Below are 18,583 nucleotides of genomic sequence, written 5' to 3' on the forward strand. Positions count from 1 at the left end.
TATGTTCAAACAGTGAAGGATTTCTGTTCTGTCCCAAGACCATTTGGGCAGGGTCTTCAGGGAAGTTGCCTTTTTGATGTGGTCAGAGATGAAAGTGTCAGCATCTGGAAAGTCCTGACGGTTTGCTGCAAAAATCCTCCCTTCTTGGGGCGCCTGAGTGGCTCAGTCATTAAGCGTCTGCCTTCCTTCCGCTCAGGGCGTGATCCCGGCATTTCGGGATGGAGCCCCACATCAGGCTCCTCCGCTTGGAGACTGCTGCTTCCTCTCCCACTCCCCCTGCTTGTGTTCCCTCTCTCACTGTCAAATAAATAAATAAAATCTTTTTTTTTTTTTTAATCCTCCCTTCTTAAAGGGATTCCATCAGTCTTGACCTTTGTAGACCTCCTCTGGTTCCGCCTGTTACCAGTTTTTGGTGTGGTCAGCCTGTGCTGGCTTCGAAGACATCTGGTCTTAGCTGCAATGCCCTTGGCTGCTTACATCACTGCTTGACCCAAGTTCTGCTTCACAGGAGTTACTCCATCTTAATTTCTACACAGGGTTAACTAAAACACATGATAAAAGTGAACCAACAGTGAAATCAACAAGTGAACGAGTGAGCAATACGGTTTTTTTTTTTAAGAGTTTTTTCCTCGAGAACCTAGTTTATTTTGGCTCCCTGAGGCAGTTATTTCCCTCAACAGTCATTTAGAAAACAAGACTCTCAGACAAAACACAAATACAGAACTAACGTTTTCGCTGTGGGATTGTAATTACAATATAAAACAGGAGATCCCAAAGCAACCTGAGACGCTGCCTTGCCTTGATTGGAAAGAAGATCTAGGCGATCAGTGAAAGATGATTCCTCCATCCCTCGGTTGTGTTTACCTGGGAGCCACCTCGCGGAACTGCGGAGACCTTTGTAGTCAACAGACGAACGTCGTCATTGGCTGAAAACCCGGAATCATTTTACTACGGCCGCTAGCCGGCGCTCCCGGGAAACCGGACTGCATCCGAAGCCTATGCTCCCCCGATCACGCCCCGGTTTCCTGGGTTACTGGCCTCCCCACGCTCTCTTCCGGGAGGTGGGGAGCATACGCTCTCGGCGCGTGACGCAGCACGTTTTGGTATAACTACGGGACGCGCGACGGTAGCTTTCTCTTTGATCGCCAGACCGCCTCTCAAGATGGCGCCGGTGAGTGAGTGTGGGATTTTGGTGGGACCTTGTTACCCCAATGTAGATGAGTTTTGCATCTGGCCAGTTGGGGATTTCTCATTTAAGATAAAGGGAGGGTAGAATTGGAGACTGGGTCAGGAACGCAAGCACGATGTTAAGGTTCTGAGTTGGTTTTTCGAGACACCTGGCGACTGCCATGCGGTCTGGTGGAGTTCGAGGTGGGCCCGGAGCTGGCTTAGGATGGGTGGCTGTGGCCCTGCAAGGAAGGAGGAGGCGCAACGATGAACCGTGCTAATGGGACAGCATTGGGCCATTTCTTTTCGATCTCGTTTATGGTAATGCCGATGCTAGCTTGTTCGTTTGCGCCTTGAAGGAGATGGGGTAATCGCACCGGTCTGATGGCCTTGCCGGAGCGAGGGAGCTCCGAGGCTACGGAAGTTTCAGAGAAATTTAGAAAAGTTGGGGAAGAAGTTTCTTTATTACCTCATGAAGTTTTTAAAGGTAAAAGTAAAGACTCTCAGATGTAAAAGCGTGCACCAAAGATTTTATGTTTTAATTAACAAGAGAGTCAGTAAGATATTTAAACCAGTTCAAAGAGCATTTGAAAAGAGAGGTATATGTCAACAATTTACCAGTCCTAAGTTTTGAATATTTGGGGGAGGTACAAATTACTCGGCTATCTAAAAGCAACCTGGCATTAGTATTTGGTGTCCTTTTGGGTGGGTCTGATTTGGAGATGTCATCCTCTGAAAAATACGGATTTGTCTGTTTTCAGCATATTGTCTGAACGTAATTGATAGTAGCTACAGCAACATTTTACTTGGATTGGCGATTATGTTTATTAGTCTAAGTTTTGGGTATGGAAAACTAAAGTTACATGTTTGTTTTTTTAATTGAAAAGTCTTTACAGGACTAAAGGTCTCCCTCACCACAACAGCATAAGGATTTAATTCTCTAGACTAGAGTGGATAGAATGTCCTGTTCTGGCATTTAATTGAGTTTGGGCAAGGTGGTATATACTAGTTGTGTCCCATAGGGCCTGGCCTATAGTAAACAGTACTTGGTAATTTAAAACTGAATGTCAGTGGTCTGGAAAACATTAAAAGCCCATGAAACTTCACTTGATAATTGGAACAGAGTGGGCTTGAGAGGTTCAAACCAGCCCTGGGTGGGTTTCATTTTTAATTTACAGTAGAAAGTTGATTGATCCTTGTATTAATCTTTTCCAGTTGTAAATACAGGATTTTTTGGAATTTTCTGATGAAGGGAACTAATAGTGGCTTGTCATGTGTTTTGAGCTTTCTTGAGTGTTGCACTTCTGAGACACTTGGGTAGTGAGCGGGGAAAATTTCTGTTGGATTTTACAAAAACTTGGTTTAAACCAAGTTAAGGATTGTACCCCTGAGAAAAAGGGTATATACAATAGAGACGAAGCAATTTTTTAGCACTTTGCACCATTTCATACATATATATAACATCACAGTACATTGTACATCTTTGGGATGCTACAAACTTTAAAGTTTTGTATATAAAGTGAGTAAATTAAATAGTCGTAATTATGTTGACTATCTGTAGCAGAAAGACAAGAAGCCTAAGAAGTCAACCTGGAAGTTTAATTTGGACCTTACTCATCCAGTAGAAGATGGAATTTTTGATTCTGGAAATTTTGTGAGTATCACTCTTCTCCGTTTGTTTTTATCATTGTAATAGAGTTCTTAAAGATTTAAGTATGTAATATTTGATTTTAACCTAAGCTCTATTCCTAGGGTACCTTCCCTAGTGAATATCTAGGGTTTTCTTCCCTAGTTTTGCATGTTTTCTGTTTTAAAATAGGAACAGTTTCTACGGGAGAAGGTTAAAGTCAATGGAAAAACTGGAAATCTGGGGAATGTTGTTCACATTGAACGCTTCAAGAATAAAATCACAGTTGTTTCTGAGAAACAGTTCTCTAAAAGGTTGGTATATGTTTCCCATAACACTTCAGTGAAATTATGGTAATTGTGAGAATACATAATCTTGTATTTTCTCTTCATAGGCAGGAATAGATGTGTTGATAAGGTCAGGGATATACAAACAAGTGTTTTGAACTTACTAATGACCTGTGTGAATGAAAAATACGTTCAGTAACTGGGCCAGTTACCTGGGCTAGTTGTCAGTAAGCGTAATTCATTGTTGTAATATAGACAAGTTATAAACAGGGCTCCTATTCAGTGTATGGTAATCCCTGAAACCCAAATTATATATAAACTTCAACAGTGTTAGATGTTTTAATATTATAATACATTGTAAGAAACATGTTTAATGTGTAACATGAAAGTAATGTCCCGAATTAAGTAATATAAATGTTTTCTTAGATGTGTAGTTTTTAAGGTTTTGGTGGTTTATTTAGTAGAGGCAGCCAGTCAAAGGTAAAGTCTACATTTTGCCAGTTTTAGTTCATTTAATTTACTCAACATATTAAGTACTTACATGGCAGCACTCTTGTAGGACTGGGTAGCCAAGCAGACAAGTACCTACCACTAAGGAGCTTAAATTCTAGTGGAAAGGGACTATGAAATATTAAGTAGTTGGTAAGTGCTGTGTAAATGCATAAGGAGGATTTCAGGGTTAATATTTTCAGATAAGGTGTTCAAGGAAATCTCATTGAGATGGAAGTACTGGAATGAGACATGGAAATTAGGGAATTCATGGTTGTGGCTGAAAAAGACTGATGGTGGAAGCTGAAGATGATGAACCTACTGTGAGAATAGGTGAGCCGGTTGTGGCTTGGACTAAAGTAGCAGTACGTGTTAGCTGTGGTTATGAATTCATCACTAGGGATTTGGGGATGAAAGCTAATGTTCTCAAGGATCTTAATGACATGCACATAATTATTATATCCTGTAATTGCTGTGTTGAAGGTAGGGATGGTACATAAGAATTTGCAGAGAAGCTGAGATGATTGATCAGTGTTGCTTCTGGAATGAAGTATTCCTAGCAGAGGGAAAAGCACTAAGAAAGGACAGGGAATATCAAGGACTGCTTGATATTTCAGAATTGCTGTAAAGTGGAAGTGGAAGAGAATGGCTGGAGTGATGAAATTAGACCATGTTGAAAGCTTTTTATGAGGACTGAGCCATATGTTAGTTGCAGGTGTGTCAATAATCTTGAACTTGTAAATGGATTCAGTCCTGTTGATAGGTTTCCTTTTGTTGATCATGGGACTGAGGTTAGGGAGGTTGATACTGGTGAAAGGAATGTTGACATTTTAGAACATAATACATTTAAGGAATGAAATTGCATATTAAAAGGTAATCTGGTTATGGCAGTAAAACTGAAGAGGAAGCCACTATTCTTTTTAGCTTCAACATAAAGGATGTTAATTTTAGGGAGGTGGGGAAATGGGGTCTGTAGGGTATCAACTGATTGTAATTGGGGTTGAGCAGCCACCTTAATTCTTAGATCCCCAGCAACCTTGAACAATGTTGGATACAAATGAAATATTTTGAAGGGAACATTAAAAATGACTACAACTGCATATCTTTTATATAATAAGCCTTTGCGTAGTAGATAATTGTATTTCTTAATGAAATTCATGTCTTTATTTTAAAGGTATTTGAAATATCTCACCAAGAAATACCTTAAGAAGAACAATCTTCGTGATTGGCTTCGTGTGGTGGCATCTGACAAGGAGACTTACGAACTTCGTTATTTCCAGATTAGTCAAGATGAAGATGGATCTGAGTCTGAAGATTAGGTGAAGCTGCCCTTTACAGGGTTTTGCTTGTTAATAAAACAAATGAAGCATGTGAAAGAAAGAAACATCTAGAAATGGGCTTTTAGTTTATTGGTGAATAAAAGGCATTATACTCTGTATGTTAAGCGTCTGCCTCTTATTTTATTTAAGTATATGCCATTTATGTGATTCTGGGCTTTCCTTTGATAGTTTTTGTAAGCAATATTTAAATAGCCTAGAGCTGGTAGAATTTTTTGAGGATTTCTGAAATGTATTCCTTTTATGGGTGTCCTCAAGTTAAAGTATGTAGTGTTGTATAGGAAATAATGAAGCACAGTATTGTGTGTAACTTTATAGTGTGAAATATTTAAAATTCTGTTGACAGTCTTAAACATTTTTACAGTTTGTAAATGCAATTCTTGGCGCCTAGAACAGTCTTACACATACGCGCTCCTATTGAGTCACTCCTGCCCTCTGCTTCAGAGAGTGCTGACTCCTAGTTAGCATAAAAGCTCTATGGGTGAGCGTGGTACCGCTCTAAACCAATGTTTAATTTCCTATTAGACATCTCCAACCAGATGCCTTGTAGGCACTAGAAACTCAAAACCTTCAAATAACTCTTGATACCTACCAAATCTGCTTATGTGTTCCTCGTCTGAGAAGTAATTCACTCAGCCAGTTGGAATCTCGTCTCCTTTCTCAAGCCTCCTCCCTGGTAATTCTAAAAGTGATGGTCATCTGTTGCTTAGTTCTCAGTGGATGGACCCTTCACCCCAAATTAAAGGCCTTTGAAAAAATAGAATGGTTTGGCAAAATCCAGATTGCAAGAAATAAGAGAATAACGGGAGGGAGGTACTGGAGCCGTTAACCAATTTTCTTGGTTTTCCAGTGGTCCCAAGTAATGTGTCTTTTTCTACTTTCAACCTGAAAGTGGTGTCAGTACCTCAGGTAATTGGGCCATGGGCCCTGATAGCAGTAGAAACAAAATAATGTCTAGACTGTTAGAACCTAATGTACAGATTTACATAATTGGTTTGGGGAGTGTTGGGAATAATTTCATCAAGAGTGTCAGTTATTGATTATTAAATCTTGATTATTAAGAACTTGTTTAAGTGCTCCCCGACATTAATGTACTGCTCTAGTGCAGCAACTCCTTTGTTCTTTCCCAGATAGTTGTGATAAGCTCTTAACTGCCCTGTTTGAATAGTTCATGTGTTCTCCGTAGTTACCAAAATCCTCCTGTCGTTCTTTTGTTGAGCACTGTGGATACAATGGAGTAAAAACAGCCTACTCTCTAGTATGGTTAGGGAAGCAGTGACCAAGTAATGCCATACAAGCTTTTTAAAAGGAATTCGATCTACTCAAGGTAACAGGAAGTATTTGAGCTGACCTACAACAGACATGGTAGTAACTGGGTAAGGGGTGTTTGGGTAGAATGGCATAGGTAAGGTTGTCAGCACATTGAGAATCTGGTTGGTATAGAGTATATCTGGAATAGTCATGGTTACGAGGAAAATTTGGAAAGGTAAGGGGGACGCCAGCCCATGCACTACAGAAAAACATGTTTTAATCTTGAGAGCAATAGGAAGTTACTGAATTTTAAGTGAATGGTAATGATCCAATGAGATGTGCATTTTGGAAAAGATCTATGGCTGCATTGTGGAAAATGACTTTTAGAGGGGTCATAGGAGATGCAAGGAGACAGGAAGGTATATGGCAGTATCCTGTGGCTATGGTAGGTAGCATTGGGGTGTTTGAGGAGATGGGGAGAAGTGGACAGATTTTTTAAGAAATTTCAGAAGATAAAATCTGGGACTTAGTGATTGATATTGGTGGTAGGGAGAAGTGTTGAGGGTGACATAATTGACTAGAAGATTGCATTTGCTGAGTTTGGTCACAATAGGAGAAGGAGGAGTAGGGGGAAAGTTCATTTTAGGCCATGCTGAATTTGAGGTCCACAGATGTCCTTCTGAGGAAGAGTCTAAGTGAAGATGTCCACTAGTCGTCTGTGCATAGGTGGTAATAAACAGTTGGGAGGGGTGAAATTGCCTGTGGGGAGGATAGTGTGAGGATTAAGTATTGCAGACACCAAATACCTCCATTCCTCCCCCTGGAGTGATCTTCCAAATAAATGATCTGGTTGTGTTGTTCAGATGTTTAAAATTATCCTTCAGGGGGCGCCTGAGTGGCACAGCGGTTAAGCATCTGCCTTCAGCTCAGGGCGTGATCCCAGCGTTATGGGATCGAGCCCCACGTCAGGCTCTTCGCTATGAGCCTGCTTCTTCCTCTCCCACTCCCCCTGCTTGTGTTCCCTCTCTCGCTGGCTGTCTCTGTCTCTGTCGAATGAATAAATAAATACTTAAAAAAATAAAAATAAAAATAAAATTATCCTTCAAAGTTAATTTAACAATGTGTGCTCAGGCCTGTGTACACTAGGCCTTTAAGGAGTTGGCAGGTTAGTTGAGACAAGCAAATTTACTTACAATTTATTGAAAGCCAGCTGCATAATGCACTATCAGAAATAGAAACACTTGTCTTTGTGAAGTTTATACTCCAGTGGAGGAAGACAGACAGTAAAGTAAAACGTATGGTACCTGGTGAATATGAGAAAAATAAAGGAGATAGGGAATGTAAGGAGGAAGGAGTGTTGCACTTGTAAATAGGGTCAGGAAAGGCTTTACCAAGAAGGGCTCAGTGCGGAGAGACCTAAAGAAGCTAATGGATACAGCTAGATACCTATGGGAGAAGCATCCAGGCAGGCAGAGAGACTAGCAAAACAAAGGCCCTGAGGCAAGGGTGCCTCTGGTATATTCAAGAAAGAATAAGGAAATCTCTGATCTGAGCTCAATGTGTGGTAGAGAGTAGAAGGAGGCAAAATTAGGTGAAGGGTATGTGTGTGTACTTGGCGGTGGGTGGGTGGGGAGGTGGAGGATGGGTGTATGAGTTCCATTAAGCCAAAATGTAGCAGCTTGAAACAGTCAGTTTACTGTTTCTGAGGTTCAAGAACCTATGAAGCAGCTTAGCTGGGTGGGTCTGATTGAGGATTTCATGAAATTGCAGTCAGGCTGTGACTTGGCTGCAGTCATGCAAAAGTTAACAAACCACTGCTTGCTTTTGTAAATAAAGTTTTGTTGGAACTGCAGTCCTGAACATTATTTTTCATCTTGTGTAAAATGGCAGAGTTGCATAGTTGCAGTAGGGACCGTAGGACCTTTCTAAGACCTAAACTTTACGGTGTGGCTCTTTAAGAAAATCTTTCCTTTGAGCTTGACTGGAGCTGAATGATCTACTTCCAAGCTCCCTCACAAGGCTGTTGGTAGAATATCGTTTCTTGCCAGGTGCATTCTGCAAGGAGCTGCTCATGACATAGCAGCTGGTTTTTCCTAGAGTGAGTGGTCCAAGCCAGGAGGAGAAAACAACCAAGATGGAGGCTCCAGTGTCTATAACCTAATCTCAGAAGTATTGTGCCATTGCTTCTCCTTTATGCTATTGAGCACACAGACCAAACTTGGATGAGTGAGAAGGGATTGCACGAGTTTAGGAGGTGGGGATCTATCCAAGGCCATCTTGGAGGCTGACTACTACAAGGGATATCAAGTAGGGAGAGCTGGCAGGCCATTTGCTTCAGCTGTTTTCCTGAGTACAATGAGGAACTACTAGTAGACTTGAGCTGAGAAGTGTAACCTGACATTTTAAATGAATGATTGTAGCGGAGTATTTTGTTAGTCTATGATAACAAGTTACAGGAATTAGAATCTCAGACTGGGCATTCTGTCAGGGACTTCACAGTTTGAAAGCTGTGAAGAATAAAATCATTATTCTGAAAGGCTGGAATATTCTCAGATTTTCTTTACCTTGCAGCATCTCTATATGAACTGAAAAGTTATTTTTAAGTTTATTGGGTTTTGTTTTTTAATTGGTATATATTCTTCCATTCAAATTCTGCTACATATATTTGTATCCATAAATAATATATAACACTGTTTTGCGTCATTTTATAATTTACAAAGTGGTCCCAAACTATATCCTTCTGAATTTATTTCATGCACTGAACACAATTGCTTATGAGATTTGTGTTGATACATACAAATCTGATCAGTTTGTTTTGATTTCTATGTGGTTTTCCATTGTATGAACATTTACATTTCCTGTGATTACCAACAGTACTTGAATTTATTTCCACTATTTTTATTTCTGTTTTTTTTCTGTTTATGCTTTTCCCTTCCTGCTCTTACTTAGGGGGAAAGGGAGTATCATGTTTTCTTTCTTCTTTTTTTTAGCGGTTAACCTGTATCTCCCATCCCCTACCTGCTGGCCCTCCACACATATAACCTCTGGCAACCACCAATCTGTTCTTCATATCTATGGTCTTGGTGAATATATATATATAAATATGAATATATATGTGTATATATGAATGTATATATATATGTATGTGTATATATGTATGAATGAATGTATATATGTATTTATTCCACATATAAGAAAGATCATATACTGTTTTGTCTTTCTGGGACTTATTTCCTTTAGGATATTGCCCTCAAGGTCCATCCTTATCAAAAATGGCAAGATTTCTTTATTATGGCTGAGTAATAATTCCATTGTGTGTGTGAATCACAATGTCTTTATCCATCAATGGGCATTTAGGTTGTTTCTGTATCTTGGCTTTTGTAAGTAATGCTGCAGTGAACATGGTGGTGCATATATCCTTTTGACTTAGTGTTTTCATTTTCTTTGGGTAAATACCCAGAAGTGGTATTGCTGGATCATATAGTATTTTTAATTTTTTGAGGACTGTCCTTACTGTTGTCCATAGTGGCTGCACCAGTTTACAGTCTTACCAATAATGCATGAGGGTTCCATTTTCTCCCTATCTTCACCAACACTTGTTATTTCTAGTCTTTCTGATAACAGTCATCTTAACAGGTATGAGGTGATATCTCATTGTGGTTTTGATTTGCATTTCCATGATGATTAATAATGTAGAGCATCTGTTCATGTCCTTGTTGGCCATTTGTATATCTTCTTCGGAAAAATGTCTATTCAGATCTTCTGCCCATTTTTTAATTGGATTTTTTTTATTGAATTGTGTGAGTTTGTTATATATTTTAGAAATTTACCTCTTATTAGATAAACGATTTGCATATATTTTCTCCCTTTCAGTATGTTGCCTTTTCTTTTGTTGTTCATTTTATCCATAGGCTTCTGTTTGTTTCTCTAAATTTCAGTGTCTAAAAAATAAGGACTCTTAAAGCGTACCTATTCTACCATTATCACACCTATACCAAATGAACAATATTTTCTTATATTATTCAATGTCCAATCAATGCTAAATTTCCTCATATACCTCAGAACTTTTAAATTGTGCAAATCAAGGTTGTAATAAGGTCCAAGAGTGGCAATGAAATGATGTCTCTAAAGCCTCCTTTAACCTAGAGATTCTGACTCTCTTTGTCTCTCTCTCCGTACCCCCTACTCCCCAATTTATTTGTTGATCAAACTGAGTCATTTGTTCTGTAGAATTTTCTGCAATCTGAATTTACATGACACACATACCCCCAGTCCTAGTGGTGTCATATAACATAATTCCTCTGTCCGCTGTGTTTCCTGTGAATTGCTAGTTAGATCTAGAAGCTTGATCAAATATTAGATTCAAGTTTGATTTTTTTTTTTTTGGCTACAATACTTAACAGCTGTCGTTGTGTACATCTGTTAAGAGTAATATAATGTTTGCTTTCCTCTTTTGTCATATTAGCACCGCTGATGACCACTGCCTACATTCATCATTTCCCTAGGGGTTGTCAAGTGGGGAAACTCTTAATTCTATCATTCTTTTTTCATTTATTGGCTGGAATATACCTAAAAGAGGTACTTTCCCTTATCAGCCCCAAGGTAAAGTTCCTTCCTATAAGGAAGATAGGATAAGTACTTACTACTTTTCCATTATGTACTAATTTTTCAAGCTAAAATATTTGATATGTTTTATCCATTGTAATTACTTTTATTGATACTCAAATGGTCCCATATTTGACCAATGGGAGCCTCTTCAATTTGGCTCCTGAGTCCTGTGACGTAACCTCATTAACGTTTTATTGCTTGGTTTCTGGTATATAAGATGTTCTAGCTCTTCCAAATTTCCTTCCCCAGATCTGGAGTCATGCATTTCTCCAAGGAGCTCTGGATCATGTTCTAGGTGCTAGGCATGTTCATTGCTACTGTGTTGTTCATTGTTTCTCAGCCTTTTCAATGGACAGAGCAAGGAAATACATGTTTGTTTTTCAAAATACTTAAGAAATTTATATTGATACTTCCAATTCAAATTTAGCACAACAGAGTTTTTTTTTACCTCATCTCTTGTATCATCCTGTTTCCTTTCTCCATGCTGAAAATTCCGGTGACACCAACACAAGTACTTACTTGCTTTACCTTACAATATGCACGTAGTAGTTCCCCAAAAGCAATACAGTATTACTACCTATAATATAATTACTTTGCAATTAAGATTGTTTTGTAGCTCTTTTTGTCCTTAAGGTATATCCCACTAGGAATGAACAAAGTCCTATGTTTGAAAGCTACTGGGAATGATTCATCTCTCTCTGGTTTTGGTACAAACTTGATATACAGGTTCATTTGTTCCATTTTACTTTGGATTTTTAAAAGTTTACTTAAAATCTTTTTGCATTTTGTAATTCTGTAAAATATTTACAAGGTTCCAAAGTCCAAAACAGAGTATGTTTACAGCAGTCTAGCACCTCGTATTAGACTCCTTCATTCCATGTCCTCCCTCCCTCTGCACATAGCCATTGACAAAGAAATTTATGGTTTATCCATCCATTTTTTAAAGGTATATACCGTTATTTAAATGATACCTTACTGTATATTACCCTTTTTCACTTAATAACATCCTGGAGTCAGTCACTTCTTTATGGATATAACATAGTTTACTCAATCAGTTCCCTACTGATGGGCATTTGAGTTCTTTCCAACCTTTTGCTATAGTTAGTGCTGCAGTGAAAGCCTCCTGCGCATGCCTTTTCTTATGTTTGCTGTTAAATCTTTGGAATGGATTCGTAGAAGTGAGATTCCTACGTCAAAAGATAAATGAATGTGTAATTTCAATATGGATTGCCAAGTTCCCCATCCCCACCCCCACTATCCTTCCTACCAGCAAAGTATGAAAATGTCCATTTTCCTGTGGACTTACCTACAGATTATAGTGTCCATTTTGAGTTTGTAATCTATCTTGATAGGTGAGATGTGGTTTTTCAGGATTTTTTAAATTTTCATTTCTCTTAGGAGTGAGAATGAGTGCCATCTCATAAGTAAAGGACCATTTGCATTTCTTTTCCTGTGGGCCGTCCGCTGATATTTGTTCGACATACATGGGATTCTTGGTCTTTTTATTCTTTATTTTTAGAAGCTCCCTCTATGGTAAGGCTGTTAAACCCTCGTCTGTGATGCATGTTGCACATTTTCTGTTCAGTTTGTCACTTGTCTTTTCCCCATATTTGTGGTGTTTGTTTTGTCTTGTTGCTTTAGAGGCATCATTTTTATGTAATTAAATCTATTAATCTTTTCCTCGTTACTTCAGGATTTTGAGGCACGGTTGGAAAAGTTTTCCCCGTTTCTAGGTTTTGGAAGACTTCATTCATGTTTTCTTCCAGTGCTTATATGGTTTCACTTTTAAAATTTAAGTCTACCTTCTATTTTGAATTTATCCTGGTTTACAGTTAGTCAAGTAAATCCAATTTGCATTTCTTTTCCCCATGTAGTTACCCACTTACACCATGACCCCTGATTAAAAAGTACTAAGGAAGTTCTAACTAGCACTGATTTTCCTACTTGTCTGGAAATCCTTGTTTGGTTATGCTGAGGTGGTTGCAATGTCTATGACAGCTTTAGTGTGCCCACTCTTCTACAAGCTGGATGATTTAAATGCCAGAAGGGCCACTTTTAAATTGTATGTTACCGTTTATAAAGGCCTTTCTCTTCTTTTTTGATCTGTCAGCAGCCCTGGGAGGCAGAGTATGATCTTCCCCACTTTGCATATGAGGAAATGAGTCTCAGATGAACTGGCTTGCCCAGGATCACAGCATGCCATCCACCTCTCAGTCCTCGCCCAGTGCTTCTCCTGGACTGGGGCTGAGGCACTTGGTCGCTGCACAAGGCCACCGTCAGGCATAGGGCAGTGGAGTAGCACTAATCTGGAGGTGGAGTCTCTGCCCTCGCTGCCTCCTGGCCCTGTAACCTTGGGTAGAGCTCTCTGCAACCTCAGTTTCCTCATCTGTATGTAAAGAAGTGGTTGCAGATAGGCCATCGTTTATCAGTTTGGTAACCTTGCCTCCTTTTGATAAACAGAAACTTCATGTTGCCCTGCCCAGTTCTGATTGCCCTCTCCATGATATGACTGATGCATAAATACGCACACCAACCAAGGTTTTTTGGGATTTCTATTCCAAAACACACCTAAGTAAGGTTCTTCTTAAATTTCCCAAATATAAACTTACAGTGTTAAATACGGTTTTTTTTTTTAAAGACATGCATGCTCCTTGAGAGTAGCATGTGCCCCCTCCCCAACTTGATGTGGTACTCTCTAAAGTGTTTCCCTGCTCTAGGTTTCTGTGATTCAAAAAACCGGACTGGGAATCAGGGATCTACTATCTCAGTTATGATTGATTGGATATGGTTTCCCCCAAGGGAGGGATCTTTTTTTTTTTTAAGATTTTATTTATTTATTTGTCAGCACAAATGGGGAGCGGCAGACAGAGCAGGCAGAGGGTGAAGCAACAGGCTCCCCCTGAGCAAGGAGCCCAATGTGGAACTCAATCCCAGGTCTCTGGGTTCATGACGTGAGCTGAAGACAGATGCTTAACTGACTGAGCCACCCAGGCATCCCAGGATCTATTAACATACCAGTGCTCTTTCCCTATGTCTCTGAGGCAGGATGGTGAATTACACAGATCCCAGGCATGCCGCAGTTGTGTGGCCATTGATATCTGCTCTGCTGGGCCCTGTGCTAAGAGCTGAGGGGTGACTTAGATAAGCTCTCTGTTCCCCAGGAGCCTGCAGTTGTAATGGGGGAAGCAAACATAGGAACAAACAACCTTAGGTAAGTGTGGTTAGTGCCATGATAGAGACATAACAAGGTGCTTTGGAAGCGCCTATACCATGAGGTGTGGGAAAGGGAATCCAGAAAAGCCTTCTGGAGGATGTGGCTGACCCTGAGCTGTCTTTAAGGAAGGATAGGAATTAATGGAACAAAGGGGTGGTGCCAATGGTTACTACTCACTGGGGGCCTTCTCTTTTAGAATCTTTATATCCTACATCTCATTTAATCTCTACAGCCATCCTGCAAGTTAGCTACACTTCCCTTTCACAAATCAGAAAAGCAAGGGCTGAGAGTGCTAAACACCCATGGTCACACGCTAATAAGTTCCAAATTGAACCCTCAGCCCAGGCCTGTTTGACTTCAAGTCTCATGCTCTGTAAATGGCTCAGTGTAAAAATGTTTCTACACTTCTCTCTGCTGGGTAATCCTTTCTCACAGTGATGCACATTCAGCTGGCTCCATTCAGCTTCTTGGGAGAACCAAGCTCCCCCCCCACCTGAGACCCACAAATTGGCTTGATAGAGGTTGTCTGGCAGACATGTTTGTTGTAATAAAATCAATCATGGGAGCTGGCCCCCTGCTTGGAAGGAACAGCAGGGAAGATTCCTTATTTCATCACCCCTATACTTTTCATTTAGGCATGAAACAAGCTTTTACAGTGGGACTTTTTCTCTCCCTTTTCAGCTGAGGCCCCACACTAAAGGTGCCAGATATGCCCACTTTCCAAAGTGAGGTGTTCACAGTCTCTGCTGAGCTTACAAAAGAGCTGCTCAGGTTCCAGTTTTGTAAGCCTTCGTTCACTACCTACTTGCAGGATATACGAGAAGTTGAAGACTCCTGGATGTTTGGCTCACCCTTGAGAAATTAAGGCCAAGGGCAGTGGCTGGAGCAGTTTACCTACAACGGCAGAGGGATGAGAGGTGTGTTTCCACAAATGCAGGGATGAACGAGTATTTCTTCTGGAACAGATGTGGTCCATAGGGAAAGACCAGGCCTGGGTCAAGTTTTTGTCCACCTGAGAGAGCTACTTGGCAGAGAGATGGGTCCTCAAATGAAAAGAATCTGTGTAGAATGGGCCACGGCTCCAGGTAGTGAGTGAAAAGTCTAGGAAAATGCATTGCCCAGGTCACAACTGTTGCAGCTAAGGATTCGAAGTGATAAATCTTGAGAAATTCAGAAATGTATCCTTCAAGAGAAAGAAAAAGCCTTAAACTTCTTGTCCAGAGAGCCACACCACCAAACAATAGCTCTTAAGTCAGAACTTTTCTGCTCCTTCCTTTTTTCTGTGTCCCCACTGCATTTCCAGCCCAACCCTGGAGGACCCAAAGCAGCTACTGAAGTTGGGGGAGGGATACACTTGGAACCCTCTGGCACACACCTATTTCTCTTTGCCCAAGCTGCAGCACAGGTGTGCTGACACTTTGACAGAATTTTTGGTTTACTTGTTTTCTTCCCTCACTAGACTGTGAATACTTCGAGGTCAACTTGATCTAAGTGTGCATTTCTGGGTAAACTCCTTAATCTGCAAATGGAGCCCAAGTCAACTAATTAACATGGCTTTTTATTCGTGAATGTGGAAGGATCAGCCAAGGATCACCCAAAATGAATAAAACAAACAACATCACAGAAAAACAAATGGGATGACCAAATTGAAACAACTGACCCAGAAATGGAAATACAAGTTTTCCTCAGCCTAAGGAAACTTGAATCCCCACACTGCAAGCAGGGGCCAGATGTCATCCAGGCAGGATGTTCATATGGAAAAGCTCGTACTTAGACACATCCTGAAGAAATTTCAGAACTCCAAAGGAGAAAGAGAAAATCCTAAAAGCCTCCAGAGGAAAACAAAACAAAGCAGTTTACCTACAAAGAAGTGATCTTGAGTGGGACGTACCCAGGGTTTCACTAAGTTTAGCAGCAGGAACATCTGGCTTTAATCTTAAACTGTATCCCTCATCAGCCACGAGAGTCCTTTGCTCTTCCTGGGCTTCATGTCACGAAGAAACTACACCAGATAATTTCTGGGGTCCTTTTCAGCTCAGATCTGCTGCCGATTCTTGTTGCTAAACTCCAGAGCTAATCTTGCCATGGGAGTTTACCTGATGACCCCCACCAAGCCACACTCCACTCCATAATTCTCCAGGAGGCACAGCTGATTGCTGTACTGCTTCATGCTTTAAAGGGGCGTGTGCATTTGCTTTCTGAACCCATGCTGATTCCTCAGTTCAGTCTTCATTCTCGAGAACAGAAACAGTAAAGTATAATACCTTGTAAATGGAAAACACACAGTAAACGTCTATTGGATTAATCTGCCGACAAACTCGTGAACATCTGTAGTGCGTCTTGCACCCCACAACATCAAAGAACTCAGAGAAGACCAGATCTCCTCCCAGAGTTTATCGGACTGTGTGAAACAGGACTCTAGTTCCATGCGAATGTCATGGGTGGTCCAACGACAACAGAACGCATGCGGGAATACTCAGTTAAGCAAAATTAAACAACATTTCCTCACTTAGGGCCTTTTCAGGTGTTTGTGAGCCTCCATGTGTAGGTTTACGAAGATGTACAGCGTTTCCTCAACATACTGCGTGATAGAACATTTTTACTTACCAACTCAAGAAGTGTGTTCTCTAGGTCTATCTAGTGGCTTCCAAAAAATGCAGTGGATAGAGAACATGTTAAATCACACCAGGAGGATTCAATCAATTAGCCATATCCAGAATGTGAGAAATTCTACAAGGTAAATGACCAGTTTCTTCCACAACAAAGAAGTAGCATTAACCAAAGGGGATGGGGCTGTTGTAGAATAAAGAGAATTAAGAGAAAAATCAACCAAATGTAAGGTGTAGACCTGTTTGGATTATGATGCAAACAAATCAAATGTAAATGGATATTTTTGAGACCGCAAAGAAAATTGAACATGAACTGGGTATTAAAAAATGTAAGCATTAAGCATTTAAAAATTTAATTATTGTTAACTTTATTGGATTTGATAGTGGTGTTAAGGTTATGTTTTCATCTGTTAAGAGTCAACCAAAATAAAAAGGTAAACTGAGGCAAGCTTCAGTTACTAGTAATAGAGTTTATTGAGGGATAGCAGAGGAACTGCAGTTTGGAAAATGTATGCTCTAGAAGGTACAGGTGAGTGTCTTCGGGGTGGACTGTATTTATGGGCAAGGAGTGCAAAGACGGGGAGTCCAGCCAGAGTCCACACAGTACATTCATTGGCTTGAGGAGGGTGAGAGTTTCTTGGTGGATGTCCATTGGTCAGGAGAGAACTGTTAGTCTTCTGTAAATCAGGCACTTACAGGAAGTCAGTGTCTCTCTTCTTAAGTGTTGTTTTCCTGAGGGTGCATGTGTTAGATTCTCTACCTCATTTCCTCTGGTTCCATTTTAGATTGCAGTTCTTTCACAAAAGATACATACTGAAATATTTACAAGTAAAATGATAAAGTGTCTGGGATTTTCTTTTAAATAAATACTGGTAGTGCTTTTTTTCTCAGTATGCGTTTTTGTTACCTGGATGCGTTAACTCTGTAAACATTTGTTGTCCTTTACATGTATGACTTGTGCATTTTCTGTATAAGTTCTACTTCAAAAATATTACAAAACATTTAATTTGTTGGATTTTTTTATTTACAAATAATACAAATAGATGGTTAAAAATTCAGTTCATACATAAAAGGGTTTACAGTGAAAAGCATGTCTTCTCCCTGACCCCTGCTGAGTGGTTTCTCCTCTCTGAGGCAACAACTATTACCAGTATTCATCTGGAGGCAGTTTTATATATGTATAAATATGTGTGCTAGCATGTCTCAGAAAAAGAAATCCGTGTCAGTATTCATAGATTTTCCAGCTTTTAATAGTTACATGGTATTTCATGGTGAGCGTCAGCACACTTTCTTTGACTCGTCACCCAGTGTGGACGTGAGATGGCTTACAGCTTTTGTGACTCCACACAGTGCTTGCACAACTGTCCTTGCTTATAGATCTTAGTATTTCTGGGTTTTGTAATGTTAACAGATGTGGCCAAACTGTTCTGCATGATGTTTGCACTATCTAACCTCCGTTCCCACCCACCAGTATCTAGCGGAGTGCTCAAGTTTACAATATACTGATGCATAAATAGTAATGTCCTCAAGAGGGAGATGTTTCCAAAATAAATTGACCTTTGATTATAACAGTCCTTATTCAAATACCTTAAACAAGGGGTCCCTGGGTGGCTCAGTCATTAAGCGTCTGCCCTCCGTTCAGGGCGTGATCCCAGCATTCTGGGATCAAGCCCCACATCAGGCTTCTCCCCTAGGAGCCTGCTTCTTCCTCTCCCACTCTCCCTGCTTGTGTTCCCTCTCTCGCTGGCTGTCTCTGTCAAATAAATAAATAAAAATCTTTAAAAAAAAATACCTTAAGGAAGACATGGTTTATTTATATATAAAATCAATACTGAAAAATGTCAACTGAAGTACTTCCAGAATAAAAGGTTTTCTCTTCTAAATGGCATGATAAATAAATATAGATTTCAGAAAAATAAAATCAGTAAGAAAACTGAATTATCCTTATTTAACGAGAAGGCTAAGGAGAACTGAAAATTTTGAGAGAGTGGCTT

The 18,583-nt window shown here is 40.0% G+C and overlaps 1 protein-coding gene across 2 annotated transcripts; it reads left to right on the plus strand.

Annotated features, from left to right (window-relative positions):
- The first annotated feature begins 1,044 nt into the window (after positions 1 to 1,044).
- RPL22L1 (ribosomal protein L22 like 1) lies at positions 1,045 to 5,008 on the plus strand. 2 transcript variants are annotated; one of them, XM_002920838.4, is made up of 4 exons: positions 1,045 to 1,171; positions 2,729 to 2,821; positions 2,987 to 3,108; positions 4,745 to 5,008. In XM_002920838.4, exons 1-4 carry the CDS (start codon positions 1,163 to 1,165, stop codon positions 4,887 to 4,889), a joined length of 369 nt encoding a protein of 122 aa, XP_002920884.1. In that variant the 5' UTR covers positions 1,045 to 1,162; the 3' UTR covers positions 4,890 to 5,008. The 2 variants fall into 2 exon arrangements, with proteins under 2 accessions (XP_002920884.1, XP_019656917.1); XM_019801358.2 differs by having other exon boundaries at positions 1,105 to 1,171; positions 2,732 to 2,821.
- Positions 5,009 to 18,583: the final 13,575 nt, after the last annotated feature.

Source organism: Ailuropoda melanoleuca, chromosome 1, assembly GCF_002007445.2.
Source record: "Ailuropoda melanoleuca isolate Jingjing chromosome 1, ASM200744v2, whole genome shotgun sequence".
In the NCBI taxonomy this organism is placed as follows: Eukaryota; Metazoa; Chordata; class Mammalia; order Carnivora; family Ursidae; genus Ailuropoda; species Ailuropoda melanoleuca.

Coding starts and splice junctions, on each gene's coding strand:
- RPL22L1 (XM_002920838.4), top strand. Junction 2,822..2,986: donor TTTTTGATTCTGGAAATTTT/GTGAGTATCACT, acceptor GTTTTAAAATAG/GAACAGTTTCTACGGGAGAA. Junction 3,109..4,744: donor GAGAAACAGTTCTCTAAAAG/GTTGGTATATGT, acceptor TTTATTTTAAAG/GTATTTGAAATATCTCACCA.